At 39.7% G+C, this 15784-nt stretch overlaps 1 protein-coding gene across 3 annotated transcripts in view; it reads right to left on the bottom strand.

Annotated features, from left to right (window-relative positions):
* The window catches only part of ZRANB1 (zinc finger RANBP2-type containing 1), a 75066-nt gene that overhangs the window by 13704 nt on the left and 45578 nt on the right, over window positions 1-15784 (bottom strand). For all 3 annotated transcript variants that reach the window (XM_032607323.1, XM_032607324.1, XM_032607325.1), the window contains 4 exons: window positions 11804-11991; window positions 5188-5341; window positions 2940-3011; window positions 460-658 (listed from right to left, as the gene is read on the bottom strand). In XM_032607323.1, coding sequence (XP_032463214.1) covers window positions 460-658; window positions 2940-3011; window positions 5188-5341; window positions 11804-11991 — 613 coding nt within the window. The remainder of the gene's footprint in view (window positions 1-459; window positions 659-2939; window positions 3012-5187; window positions 5342-11803; window positions 11992-15784) is intronic.

The raw sequence follows: 15784 nt of genomic DNA, 5'->3' as shown, positions 1-15784 counted from the left end.
CAAAATAAAACATGGTCTTAAGACTACCTGTCTCAGGAAGAAAAACTCATAATACACAATCAATATAATCTCTTAAAGTTGAACAAATACGAAATCAAAGCTACTTTAAAATATGAGCACCGGAGCTGACCAAGACACAAAATACAGCGTACGTGTAGTTTAAAATTTTCCACTAGCCACACTAAAAATAAATAAACAGGTGAAACCAGAAAACTAAAAGATGAGCAAAGACCTTTCTATATTTAAGACACCCCTACAGCTTCCAATGTTTCTATTTTAAAGCTTAGCAAAAAGATATAAAAACCACTGAGATGTTCAAAGTGTCTCAGTGCCGAAAACCAAAGGTTTTCCCCCCTAGCTTCCACAGAAAATATAACAGACAAAAAGGATCCCACCACTGTAAGGAAATGATTCAGCCAGTGCACTCCTGGATTCAAAAAGGGAAGGATGTCAGCTCACCAATGTGAACAGTCGTGTAGGCTGTCATGCAGGGCTTTCCGAAGCACCGAGTCCTTGTCATAAATGCCCCAGGTAGCTTGCAGTACTGAATCAAGTAAGCAGTCTCCTGCAGTCCGGTTCCAAAGTGCATACAGTCGACTGTCCAAACGTGTAGCCAATTCCAAGGACCAGTTTATAATTGGAGATTCTTCTTCTAATTCTATATGAAGAATTTAAATAACATGTTCATATAAAACATTAATAAAGGAAATTGAAGATGATTCAAAGAAATGGGAAGATATCCCATGCTCTTGGATCGGAAGAATTAATATTGTTAAAATGGCCACACTACCCAAAGCAATCTACAGATTTAACACAATCCCTATCAAATTACCCATGACATTTTCCACAAAACTAAAACAAATAATCCTAAAATTTACATGGAACCATAAAAGACCCAGGATTGCCAAAGTAATCCGGAGGAAAAAGAATAAGGCAGAAGGTCTAACCTTCCCAAACTTCGGACAATTACTACAGTAATCAAAACAGCATGGTATTGGCACAAAAACAGACATATGGATCAATGGAACAGACAGAAAGTCCAGAAATAAACCCACACACCTATGGTCAATTAATCTTCAACAAAGGAGGCAAGAACATACAACGGGAAAAAGTCTCTTCAGCAAGTAGTGTTGGGAAAGTTGGACAGATGCATGTAATAAAGTTAGAACACACTCTCACACCACACAAAAATAAACTCAAAATGACTTAAAAGACTCAAATACAAGCCATCACACCATAAAACTTCTAGGAAAGGACACAGGCAAAACACTCTCTGATATAAATCGTACCATTTTTTTCCTTAGGTCAGTCTCCCAAAGCAATAGAAATAAAAACAAAAATAAACAAATGGGACCTAATCAAATTTACAAGCTTTTACACAGCAAAGGAAACCATAAACAAAACAAAAAAACAACCTATGGAATGGGAGAAAATATTTGCAAACGATTTGACTGACAAGGGCTTAATTTCCAAAATATACAAACAGCTCATACAACTCAACAACAGAAAAACAAACAACCCAATTGATAAATGGGTAGAAGACCTAAACAGACATTTCACCAAAGACATACACATGGCCAACAGGCACATGAAAAGGTGCTCAACATCACTAATTACTGGAGAAATGCAAATCAAAACTAGAATGAGATACCACCTCACACTGGTCAGAGTGGCCATTATTAAAAAGTCTACAAATAACAAATGCTGGAGAGGGTGTGGAGAAAAGGGAACCCTCCTATACTGTTGGTGGAAATGTAAGCTGGTACAGCCATTATGGAAAACAGTATGGAGATTCCTCAAAAAACTAAAAATAGAGTTGCCATATGATCCAGCAATCCCACTCCTGGACACATATCCGGACAAAACTATAATTCAAAAAGATAAATGCTCCCCTATGTTCAAAGCAGCACTACTCACAACAGCCAAGACATGGAAACAACCTAAATGTCCATCAACAGATGAATGGATAAAAAGATGTGGTACAATGGAATACAACTCAGCCATAAAAAAGAATGAAATAATGTCATTTGCAGCAACATGGATGGGCCTAGAGATTATCATACTAAGTGAAGTAAGTCAGAAAGAGAAATACAAATACCATATGATATCACTTATATGTGGAATCTAAAATACGACACAAATGAACTTATCTACGAAACAGAAACAGACTCACAGACATAGAGAACAGACTTGTGGTTGCTAATGGGGAAGGGGGGTGGGAGTTTGGGGTAAGCAGATGCAAACTAGTATATACAGGATGGATAGATAACAAGGTCCTACTGTATAGCACAGGGAACTATATTCAATATCCTGTGATAAACCATAATGGAAAAGAACATAAAAAAGAATGTATGTATAACTGAATCACTTTGTTGTACAGCAGAAATTAACACAATATTGTAAATCAACTATACTTCAATATAAATAAGTAAATAAATAAAATGTTCATTTTCATGCTTCTGCAATTAAGAAATAGTGGAAGAAAGAACCTATTCTCTAGAAGTTAATAGATTTAATATGTAATTTACTAATAAACATCTAAATTCTGATCAATTGAAATATAAACCTTTGAGTAGTTGAAACACCTTAAGGCTCTAGAATAATCATATTAAGGCTCTAGAATAATTTACTCCATTTTTAAATTCTTCATGATTTATTTTCTAAAAATTTTTAATATGAAAATATACTCATTCTAGAATAGGAAACAGATAACCAGGGTTTAAAAATGTTTATGCCTTTATTCACTCTACCACAGTTAAGAGCTATGAATGAGCACTTCTAACAGCACAATACAACACTGTTCTTAAGGACTTTACATTTTCAATTTAAAGTAGAAATAAACTATGTTGACCATACACCAAACTATTCCAAACCTTACAAAGCAAAAAGTTTATTGAAATCAATAAAAGATAAATTATACTCATTAATTCCATGCTTACCTTTTTGAACATCTCTATCAAGCACCTCATCAAATAATTTTTCTTGGACTGTTGGAGGCAAGTCTTCAATATCTACAAAGAAAAACCAGATTTAAAAAATCTTTAAAAAAAAAAAAATCTTTATATGTCTCATAACTGAAAAAATTTGATGCCAGCATCTAACAGTAACTTCCTCTAAAATAACTCCCTTTCCACCGAAGGCTGTTGAATAGCTTCTTTTAAAAAACATGCATGTATCTCATGTGTGTGTGTGTGTGTGTATGAGGTGTAAAATTTTCCTTTCTGTACTTCATTATCAAAACTGTGATCTATCTACAAACAATAAAATCATTTGGACCAGTAATTATATACAGCTATTATTAAAACAACAAGAGATAACAAATGTTGACAAGAATGTGGAGAAAAGGGAACCCTTGTGCACCAGTGGTGGGAATGTAAACTGGTGCAGTCACTATGGAAAACAGTATGAAGTATCCTCAAAAACTATCACATGATCCAGCAATCTCACTTCTGGGTACACAGCCAAAGGATATGACAACAGGGTATCGAAAAGGTATTTGTACCCATGTTGGTTGCAGCATTACTCGCAATAGCCAATATATGAAAACAACCTAAGTGTCTATCAATGGGTGAATAAATAAAGTAGATGTGATATATCTATACAATGCAGTATTATTAAGCCATGAGAAAGAAGAAAATCATGCCATTTGCAACATACAGAAGGACCTTGGAGACATTATGCTAAGTGAAATAAGCTCAACAGAAAGACCAATATTGTATGGTATTACTTACATATGGGATCTTAAAAAAAAAAAGTCAAATTCATAGAAACAGAGAGTAGCAAAGCAGCTGCCAGGGGCAAGGCAGGAAGGGATTAGGGAGAAATTGCTAAAAGAGTACAAACGATAAACCATAAAATGAAGACAGCTAGGATTATATGCAAAACATAGTAACAATAGTCAGTAACGCTGTATTGTACAATTGAAATTCACTAAGAGAACAAAACTTAATGTTCTCACCCAAAATATAAATAAATAAATAAATAAATGTGAGGCGATGAATGTGTTAATTAACTAGATGGGGGGAATCTAGTTAATTAACAGTTAACTTTCACAATGTATAAATCAAATCACCACAAAGTACACTTTAAATATTTTACAATTTTCTATGTCAATGATAATTTAATAAAGTTGAAATAAAAGAAAAAAGAACAGAGCTATCTAATATTCAAGTTAAAACAACAACAACAAACAAACACATTTTTGTCTGTTCTCTTTCCCCCACACTCTCAACCTCTGCTCAGAACTGTGATTTTCAGACTTTAGAATCTCCTTATACAAGTTACTGAGCCATTCACTTTGGCATGCAGATTTCTGTTCTCCTCACCTTCTCAAATTCTCTATGCTCTCTGTTCAGTTTACTAACTGAGTAGTCTAGAGTAAGAAGCATTACCCTTACAAAAATGTTTTAACCTTAGAACTATTTTCAACTTAAAATCTAATCATCACTTGAAGTACTAAGTTTAAATATACAGAGTGCATTTCAAATGAAATTTATCTGATTTTTAAAAGCTTAGTTGTTATTTTCTACCATTTTGTAAATACCTCTGTTCATATCTCAATATTAAAAAAGCTCAAAACGCTCCAAACCAAAATATAAGTTTTATTTAGAACCTTTTGGTGTTTACTGCATTTATTCAATGCCAACTGACAAAAAACAGCCTGGAAGACATTTCCACTTGTCATGGAACTGAAAAATAAAAAGTTGCTTCACAAATATAGTAGAAATTAACGTAGAAAGTGAAGAAAGTAATGACACTTTCAAAAGAATGCCAGTATCTTTGACTCAAATAACTTGACTCTACCCATCAAAACCCCATGTTCTGATCTTATCTCCTAATATCAGGTAACCAATAGTTATCTATGAAAAGAAAAAGAAAAAAAGCAGACTGATAATATTCTAAAATAAAAACAAAGAGAAAAATAAATGGATAAAACAGACTTTTTAAAATATCTGAGGCCCACAAAGAAGTCACTTATTATCAGCTGCTGTCTTCCTATCAGCTCTAAGGCATTAGTTTATAAATGGCCCTTGTACTGGTCACTTCCAGTAAAACAGGGTAATCAAGTAATTTAAGATCCACATATAGTAGCTAAGTTATCTGTTTTCTAACAGAAACATTTTCATTCAGACATTAAAAAATTATAATAAAGTTGAAATTTATTTTCACACAGAGATTTGGAGTTACCTGCTGGCAACGTAAATGTTACAAGGTCAGTTAGGAAATAGCAAGCAAAATCCCCCTTTCTCTGATGAAGAGAGGCAGCTATCTCACGCCGGATTTGCTCTGTCAGTTCAGGACACACCATTGCTGGAATACACTTTGCAGCTTGTTGAGACACCTTAAATACAAAAGAAACTTTCCTCTACATCTCATTTATCATCAGTGGAAGCAGAAAACAATAGTGTATAAAAGAAATTACCAAAATGTCCCAGTAACTCAAGGTGTTTTTGTTTTAAATATATGAGGTACTGGGTGTTATTTCCTCAATAGTATAAGTATATACCAGTCCAACTTCCCTGGAAAAGTGATAAAAATGTTTTACCCTCTCAACTCAGTAGTTCTACTTTCTAGTGGAGTTTATCCCAAGGAAATACACAAAGATGCATATAAAAATTTATGTAAAATGGAGTTGTTCACAAACGTTCATCATAGGAGGGGGAGGGAGGACAAAAAAAAAGTAATAACCATCATACCCCTAATAAAAACATTCTTATTAAAAAACAGGGAATTCTAGCTCACAGAGAAAGAGGAAAGTACAAACACTCTTCTGCTCTGTTAAGAATATTTCAAGTACTTTGACTTAGAGTAAAGAAAAGCATGGTTTTTTTAAATAAATTTATTTATTTTTAGTTATTTTTGGCTGTGTTGGGTCTTCATTGCTATGCGCGGGCTTTCTCTAGTTGCGGCGAACGGGGGCTACCCTTCATTGCAGTGCGCGGGCTTCTCACTGCAGTGGCTTCTCTTGTTGCAGAGCACGGGCTCTAGGCACGCGGGCTTCAGTAGCGCGGGATCTAGAGCACAGGTTCAGCAGTTGTGGCGCACGGGCTTAGTTGCTCCACGGCATGTGGGATCTCCCTGGACCAGGGGTCAAATCCATGTCCCCTGCACTGGCAGGCGGATTCCCAACCTTTAAAGGGTTAGTTCCCAATGACTTCAAATCCCTCCCCACTTGTTACAATTCTGTTTTTTTTTTTTTTTTTTTTTTTTTGTGTTTTTTGGCCACACCACACAGCATGCGGGATCTTAGTTCCCCGACCAGGGATCAAACCCGCACCCCCTGCTGTGGAAGCATGGCATCTTAACCACTGGACCACCAGGGAAGTCCCTATAATTCTTAATTTTTTAAAAAAGCATCTGGCTTCTCCGAGTGTAAAACAGACAACAAATCTCTGCAGTAGTACAATTCAAGGGGAATGAAATCTGAGCACCGGTGTAGTGAGCACTACCACAGAGAACCTCTAAACAAGGAGGTGGCTAGAACTTTCCTGTCCTTTTTAAATGATGAATAACAACAAACGATGAAAAGACATTATCTTACACTTAACTTGTACTCCTTTTGTGGAGCTCAAGAAATCTATATACAGAGAATTCTGAAATCCAAGGTGAGTATCTGCTAAAGAGGAAATGAGTCTGGTGTGATCCTGAGCGAGCCAGTTAGCTCTGTTCTCTGCTGTCACTACAGATGCAGCCACTAACCTGGACGACCTTCCTGAATGCAGACTTCCAGTCACAAGTGGGGCTTGGAGCAGCAGATCTTCCAACAAGCCACACAAAGAATAAGTTTTACTGATAATGTCATCTACATAACACATGTGGACAGCTTAATTGTAATTACTATTAAGGTAAGTAAACAGTATTTCAAAAACCCTGCATACCCAATGCAACCATTAGACATCCTATTCTGAAAACTACACAAAAATTCAATTCTAAACTTTACTAGCCAGGATTACCAGTAACAATGAAATTGTCACCACATCTTATCTCCATGAGCCCAATCTAAGCAACACTAAAACTGTGGGAAACGAAATATTAAATATTTTCAGAATATAACAGACTATTTCTCAAGTCAAAGCATTAAAATGCATCTCAAAAGTAAATTCAAAAATAGCTTATCCCAATGTGCTAACCCCCGGCCCCTTTCCAAAATCCTGGGAAGATTTTTTTCAAAAACAACTTGGACTGAAACCTGAATATTGCAAACACCCCAAGAGAAACCTTACAGCTGGTGATTGGCCTCTAAGCTTCCTTCTCCCGCCACCATCCTTAAGCATATGTCCCTGAGGCCTGCCTCTCATCTTCTAGCCCAGGGGTCCCCAACCCCCGGGCCATGGACCGGTACCGGTCTGCGGCCTGTTAGGAACCGGGCCGTACAGCAGGAGGTGAGCAGCGAGCGAGCCATGCTTCACCTGTTGCCTCCATCGCTCTCATTACCGCCTGAACCATCCCCCACTCCCGCCTCCCCTCCCCACCGTCTGTGGAAAAACTGTCTTCAATGAAACCGGTCCCTGGTGCCAAAAAGGTTGGGGACCGCTGTTCTAGCCTCTTTAACCTCATGAGTCTCAACCATCTCCTTAGGCTACTGGTTAACCTAGGGTCCATGAACTTGGGAAGGGACCATGAATTAGAATAGGAATTTCAATCAAATTTAAATCCTTCATTTTCACTAACCTCTTGCCTACATTTAAAATGCATTTTCTTTTCTTTTTTTTTTTTGCTGTATGCGGGCCTCTCACTGTTGTGGCCTCTCCCGTTGCTCCGGACGCGCAGGCTCAGTGGCCATGGCTCACAGGCCTAGCCACTCCACGGCATGTGGGATCTTCCCGGACCGGGGCACGAACCCGTGTTCCCTGCATCGGCAGGCACACTCTCAACCACTGCGCCACCAGGGAAGCCCTAAAATTCATTTTCTTTACATCACATGTATTTAATATTCTGATAACTATTTCAATATAACTGATTTCCTTTGTAATCCTATTTTTTATTTTATACATTTAAAAACAGTATTTTGAGAAGAAGTCCATAGGTTCCACCAGACTACAAACAGTATCCATTATCTAAAATCCAATTAAACCCCCTGGCCCAGACACATATTTCCAAAATATAATGTTCTCCTGTTCCCATCTCAAAAGTACTTGGCTCTGTGCCCTGTTTGCAGACACATCCCTTAGTCCAGACTCATACTCTCCCCCTTCCAGTCTCCCTACTGGCCCCTTCAGTTCTGTCCTGTAGAGTGCCTACTCCATTGAGACTAAATTCCATCACTGATTTTGTTCTTCCCCTAGAACAAGCCTCCTTTCCACCTCCCCCATCTTGTACCAGGGTGGTCTCTGTGTACCACAGAATATAGCAGAAATTATAGTATATCACTTCCTACATTAGGTTATACAGAAAAGACACTACAGTTTCTACTTGAATCATTCTCTCATGCTCTCTCCCTCTCTTGGATCACTTGCTCTAGGTGAAACCAGCTACCACATCACAAGCAGCCCTACTGAGGGGCCCAGGTAACAAGGATTTGAAGCCTCCTGCCAACAACCAGGTGAGTGTACTTGGAACCAGATCCTCTAGTCCCTGTGGAGCCCCCAGCAGTTTGTAACCTCATGAGACCTTGAGCCAAAATCATTCAGCTAAGCTGCTCCTGGACTCCTTACTCTCAGAAACTGTGATAACAAGTGTTTGCTGTCTTAAGCTGCTAAGTTTTGCGGGGATTTGTTACACAGCAGTAAATAATAAACACACTGGGGTTCTACCGTCTTCCTGCTGTTAGTCCCCAGAATGCTCTTAGGAGGCCAGCGACTTACACCAGTCCCTCCAGAACCTTCTCATAGTCCTCTACCAGCCTGAGAGAAACCTATGTATCCCCTAAAGACTTGAGCCTTGGTTCACAGCTGCCTTCTCTCTCCTGTCTCCAGCCACCACCAGCAACTATAACTCCACATGCCAGCCCTTCCAGTACACAACTGGGCATCACAACAGAAATGTAGCCAGACCTCAGATACTACAGGAACTACTTCTTACTGTTCCATCCCATGTTCCAGAACTCTGGTCTCTCTAATCACACAGCTGCTTTTCAAACAGTCCCCTTCTCCCTTATCCTCAATAAGCCTGCCCTTTGTTTTCAGCATGGCTGTCTCTCAAGCCCTCCTTTGCTCTATCAGGTGCCCCTGGTTACACTGGACTCTTACCAAACTAAACACATGGCTAGCCATCTCAATCATGCTTTCATCTAACGTTCATATTTATTAATCCCCTCACCCCATGCTTTGTACATAAATGTTCCCAGATATTGGCAAACTTAAATGTGCAAGTAAGCATACACAGGCGTATACTGACCAAATTGGATTTGAATCCACAACTGATCTAACTCTCTGCACTTTTACCCTATTTCTCTTATCATTAAAAAAAAAATTACCTGGAGACTTCCCTGGTGGTCCAATGGGTGAGACTCCACACTCTCAAGGCAGGGGGCCTGGGTTTGATCCCTGGTCAGGGAACTATATCCCACATGCATGCTGCAACTAACAGTCCGCGTGCCGCAACTAAGAGTCTGCATGCCACAACTAAAAAGTCCACATGCTGCAACTAAGATCCCGCATGCCACAACTAAAGATCCCGCATGCCGCAAATAAGATGTGTAGCCGCATAAATAAATAAATGAATATTTTTTTTAATTACCTGGATAATATAGTCACATCCTAATTCATTTGCAACCTCTGTCATTTGTAACATGTACCTCGTTATCTAATCCAGAAACCCCAGAATCAACTCTGACCCCTAACTCACCATTACTCCCCATGGCCAATCTATCCACTTAGTTCTGCCTACATCACCAGCATCTCTCTCAAACCAGCCCACTTCTTTCCTTTGCTGTTGCCACTACTGTCCCAGCAGAGTTCCTGCCAGCATCACTGCAGTGTCCTGCTAACCACGCTTGCCCCTCTCTAAAGTGAGCAGCCCGGCGTCCCTGGTGGCGCAGTGGTTGAGAGTCCGCCTGCCGATGGAGGGGACACGGGTTCATGCCCCAGTCCAGGAAGATCCCACATGCTGCGGAGCAGCTGGGCCCATGAGCCATGGCCACTGAGCCTGCGCGTCCGGAGCCTGTGCTCCGCAACGGGAGAGGCCACAACAGTGAGAGGCCCGCATACTGCAAAAAATAAAATAAAAAAAAATAAAGTGAGCTGCCAAAACACAGTCTGATCTTGTCACTCCCCTGCCACTCTACCTAACCCTTTTTAAAGCCTTATTCTGCCCTCAGAATAATTTTCAAATTCTTTGGCCTAGAAGATCCTTCACACTGCGTCCCTTACTTGCTTCTCTCACTTCCCCTTCACCATCACAACCCTGCTGAGCTACCTGCAAGTTCCAAATTCGCCACAAATACCACCGCCCTTGCCTCTGAATAAAATGTTTCCTCAACTCCCTTCTCTCCACCTACTGTTTGAGGCTAATTCCTCCTACTCCTTCCTTCATTTTACTCTCAGCTAAAATGTTACCTGCTACAGGTAACAAGGTAAGATACCTCAAAACACTTTCTCAAGCACTCTCCACAGCACCTGGCATTTACATCTCTGAAACTGCACTCTGGGGATTTCCCTGGTGGTGCAGTGGTTAAGAATCTGCCTTCCAATCCAGGGGATACAGGTTCAAGCCCTGGTCCGGGAAGATCCTACATGCCGCAGAGCAACTAAGCCCAGGCGCCACAACTACTGAGCCTACGCTCTAGAGCCCGTGAGCCACAGCTACTGAGCCTGTGTGCCACAACTACTGAAGCCCGCATGCCTAGAGTCCGTGCTCTGCAACAAGAGAAGCCACCGCAATGAGAAGCCCGCACACCACAACGAAGAGTAGTCCCCGCTCACAACTAGAGAAAGCCCGCTCACAGCAACGAAGACCCGAGGGAGAGGGGGAGAGGGGGAGAGGGGGAGAGGGGGAGAGGGGGAGGGGGGGGGGGGGGGAGGGGGGAGGGGGGGAGAGGGGGAGGGGGGAGGGGGGAGAGGGGGGAGAGGGGAGAGGGGGAGAGGGGGAGAGGGGGAGAGGGGGAGAGGGGGAGAGGGGGAGAGGGGGAGAGGGGGAGGGGGGAGAGGGGGAGGGGGGAGAGGGGGAGGGGGGAGAAAGAAAAAGGGAGAGAAAGAGAGAAAGAAAGATTTTTTTTGAAAAAAAAAAAAAAAACCCTGCACTCTCTATAGAGTAACTATACCTGGAGATTCATTGAAGGAAGAGCCAATGTCTTCACAATTATAGCCCTTTTACGCACAGTGCCTGGCACGTAGTAGGTACTCAATAAATGTTAGTTGAATGAATGACAGATACATCCCAGTTTTTTTTAAATCAAACATATGACTCAAATATTGTAGCAAAATGTCCTGTTTTAAAAACACATATCCTTAAAAATTATTTACTTCTGTCAAAGTCTAAGTTTAATGTCATTTTTAAAAGAAGAGAGAAGATTGAATCTACAACATTTAAGAACTGAGAAACATTATAACATCAAAAATGAAAACTAAAGAACACATTTCCTTCATATAAAAGAATGTTTAGGGCTTCCCTGGTGGCGCAGTCGTTGAGAGTCCGCCTGCCGATGCAGGGGACATGGGTTCGTGCCCCGGTCTGGGAAGATCCCACATGCCGCGGAGCGGCTGGGCCCATGAGACACGGCCGCTGAGCCTGCGCGTCCAGAGCCTGTGCTCCGCAACGGGAGAGGCCACAACAGTGAGAAGCCCGCGTCCCGCAAAAAAAAAAAAAAAAAGTCAAAAAAAAAAAAAAAAAAAAAAATAATGTTTAATCAAAATGTCACACTCACCTCTGTAAGCAATATTGCTAGCATATCCTGCCTCTGAAAACGTATAGCCAGATGTACCAGAGTATAGCCAACATCGAAAGCCGAAGGACGGTTCAGCAAGCGTACTTCATCTGCAGTGAGCTGACGGGCAATGTCCCCTCCTGATGATTTGTATGCTTCTATAGCAGCTAAATCACCTTCTACAACCCCTAAAACAAACATCAAGACAGAAAAAAGTTCAATTTTATTTTTCTTCAAAAAGCATAAACCTGTAGCATTCACTCTAAACTCTGATTCTCTGTGCTTCCTGGATCCCGGGGCATCATTTAAATGTCCTATAGAATATAAGGAAAATTGGGCTTCCCTGGTGGCGCAGTGGTTGAGAGTCCGCCTGCCGATGCAGGGGACACGGGTTTGTGCCCCGGTCCGGGAGGATCCCACATGCCGGGGAGCGGCTGGGCCCGTGAGCCATGGCCACTGAGCCTGCACTCCACAAGGGGAGAGGCCACAACAGTGAGAGGTACGTGTACCGCAAAAAAAAAAAAGAAAAAAATATATATATATAAGGAAAATTATAGTGTATTCCTTTCCCTTTAATTTCCTTCCAGAATTAGAACTGCCTAGTTAGGCACTTACCATCACATTAGTGCTGGTTCCATGCTCTGGTAATGTTTAGAGAAATTATTAGAATATATTAATTGGATCAAAGATCAACAATCTAGTGTGAATAACTAGACTTCACAAAAGACACTAAGTTCCTGTTCTGGTCCTGGCTCTGCAGAAACCAAGGAGACAGGGATGTGCTTCTTGTTGGTGTTGGGCTGCTTTTGCCCTTTATTTTGCCTTTTTTTTTTTTTGGCGCACTGGGCAGCTTTGCGGTATCTTAGTTCCTGGACCAGGGGTCAAACCCAGGCCCACAGCAGTGAAAGCACCAAGTCCTAACCACTGGACTGCCAGGGAATTCCCTATGCTGCACTTTTAAAGCTGGATCAAAACAAATGCTGAGCCTTCCACACTACTGTTTTGTTAGCTTGGAGACGACTTAGAGCAGTCAAAACTATTTTTAATGTAAGTAAAAGTTAGCAATATTTTGATTTCAGAATTTCTCTTAGCCAAGTCTTCCTTACACCCATTAAGAATTATTAATATAGTAAAACTTGAGCTAGATGATTCTGAACAGAAACAGGCTAAAATAAAACACTATAAACCAGTTGGGGAGTAGAGATACAAAACAAGTATCAATTTTTCCAAATCTATAAAGAACTTTCCATTCCCACTGAACCATGCTATTATTCTTAACACAAATTAATGCTAGGTAATGACAAAAATCCTATTCACTAAGCAGTACAGTACATCTATGGATAATAAAGAGCCTTGGCAAAAAATGAAGGTGTAGGTTAGCTTCAAATTTACCACAAATAGTATTAAACACACACACACACACACACACACATACAAGACTGTAGGACTAAATAAGTTTGTTTTCTAAATTACATCAAGAAAAATTTGTTACATAAAATGCTACTACTAGCTAGAAATATTCTTAGGGTACTTTAAAAAAAGCATTTTCAACTGCTATCTTGACTTAGGAATTAGATAAATGAGACCTATTCCTTAGATTATTACAGATCGGTACAATGCAACAAGTTCCCCTGTTATTAAAAATAACAAAGCTTTAAAATGATAATTTCCACATTCACCGAATGCCCATGACACATAAAGCAATATGCTGGGCACTGTGAGAAACATAAACACAGTAAAAACATGATTCCTATACTCAAAACAGTCCTTCATCACATTTGTGAGCCACAAAAAGCCAGCTTCCAAGTTTTCCAACTCTGGGATGAAAGATCCCTTCTGCAAAACTAGATCCTCTCGCCAGAAAAATGACCCCCTCCCCCTGAAACATATATTTTTCAGGTTAACAATCCATGATTTCAAATGAGAATACCTTATAGAAATTTTTATTTTCACAGCAACGTAGGTTAATACATTCCTCAATATAAACACCTAAGGACAGCTATAGCCCCCACTGCAATACATAAAGGACTTCAACACACCCTTACAAGGCTTAGTGCCCTGGAGAAATCACCAAGGCTAAAATGTAATATAGTTGGCATGAGACAAGGGTAGGTGAACCTTCTCAAAAGGGCAAACCTGAAGAACAGACACACAAATCTAAAATCTGCTTAACTTGTTTTAATGAACAGATGAGAATAATCTAGTAGAGCTCATAACTTTTTGAATAGTTTAATGCTGTATATTTTTTTCAAACTGAACATGCCCTACTCCATTTCCTTTTGTGTGTATATATTTCCTTATGAAGGCAACTATTGTTCACTTCAGTTCTATCAAAGCTATTAATAACTATTTCTAGGTGTGTGCAGTATCACCACACCTTTTACAGTTCTTAGCTTCAACCTAAAAATATGTATTTATAAAATTTCTTTGTATGATGTAAGAAATGTTCTAGGCACTTCCAAAAGCAACACAAGGACCAAAAGGTCTGATTTACCTGAAAAGATAAAGAGGAAGACCTGCACAGTACATGTATATGCGTGTGTGTGTAAATACACACATATATTTTTTTGTTTCCCAAAGACAAAGATGAAGTAGTCTAAAGGTAAACGTCAACTAACTTTGTTCTTTTGGTTGGAGGAAGGGGAGATCTTTTAAATCACTGTCTTCACTATTTTTAGCTAACTCATCAAATAGCTGATGTCTTAAAGAATCTCATCTTAGAAATACTTGCTTAAGAATTCATTTCCTCTCTAATGTTTCTGAAGGATTTCTGTAATTAGAAACTAATTAGCTAGCCGAAGGTGGGGAGGATTACAGACCAAACAGCACAACAAAGTCAGCAACTGTGCTTTGGAATTATCATTTACAGTCTGCCTTCAAACTAAACGTTTTTAATAAAAACAGAACTTCAAATGATGAACTGCATGGTATGTGAATTGTATCTCAATAAAGCTGACATATACACACACAAACTGGACTTCTATTTGGCCTAATCCAAGACATAAAAAACAATTATTTCCCCTGACCACAAGCTCTGCACTAAACTGCAAATAGGGAATCCTGCCCCGACTAGCATGGAACATACACAGGAGGGTGAACAGAATAGAGAACAGAATAGATTCTGTTCTCTATTCATCACAGCATAAAAAACCTCCAAACTTTCCAGAACATGAAAAACACAAATTTAAGTATAGGGACAAAATAATATTTAAAAGAAAACTATTTTATTGTCTAATGTTTGGGAATATATAATTCCATTCTTTCCACTAACCATAATTTAGAGCTCACAGTTTCAGTTACTGGTGAGTTTTTGGCTACAAAGATGAGTAAATTTATTACAAATCAAATTTCATGAGAATGTCAATGAACTGTCCTAATTTTTGTTGTATCTCTATTACACACTGCTCAAGAGGAGCCAGTGATTAAAGTTTCTTCACAGATGGGTTTTCACTGTAAACATGGTGTCTAAAGAATGTGGCCTATACTGAGATAATTTAAGTTTTAGCTACCACATGTTTTCTACTTGGGGGGGGGGGGGGTGGGGAAGCATCAGATTATATGCAAAACAACTTAGAAAATGTCTTTGAGTTCTTCACATAACATTACGTTTTTACCACCTTTTAAGATTACGGAATAAAACGGAAAGCCGAAAAAAGTAAAAGAGTTGGTAGGTAGGAAAATACAGTAAATAAATCTAAGTGGTAAAACCTCACTTAAAGTAACAAAGATCAGGAAAAAGCAGGAAAGTTCCAGCAGAAGAGAAAGAGGTGATGTACACATGATTTCTAGGTCACTGACATATCACACTATCTCCAAGAGTAACTAAAGCATCTTAATATGTTGTTTTGAAAATTTAACAAACGTTAAATATTACATGTTCTGTCCCTTCCTCTTCCATGTTATGAAGGCAAATTAAAAAGACAGTTGAGGGCTTCCCTGGTGGCGCAGTGGTTGAGAATCTGCCTGCTAATGCAGGGGACA

Source organism: Phocoena sinus, chromosome 16 (assembly GCF_008692025.1).
Source record: "Phocoena sinus isolate mPhoSin1 chromosome 16, mPhoSin1.pri, whole genome shotgun sequence".
Classification (NCBI taxonomy): domain Eukaryota; kingdom Metazoa; phylum Chordata; class Mammalia; order Artiodactyla; family Phocoenidae; genus Phocoena; species Phocoena sinus.
This window is presented reverse-complemented; position numbering and strand designations above follow the sequence as displayed.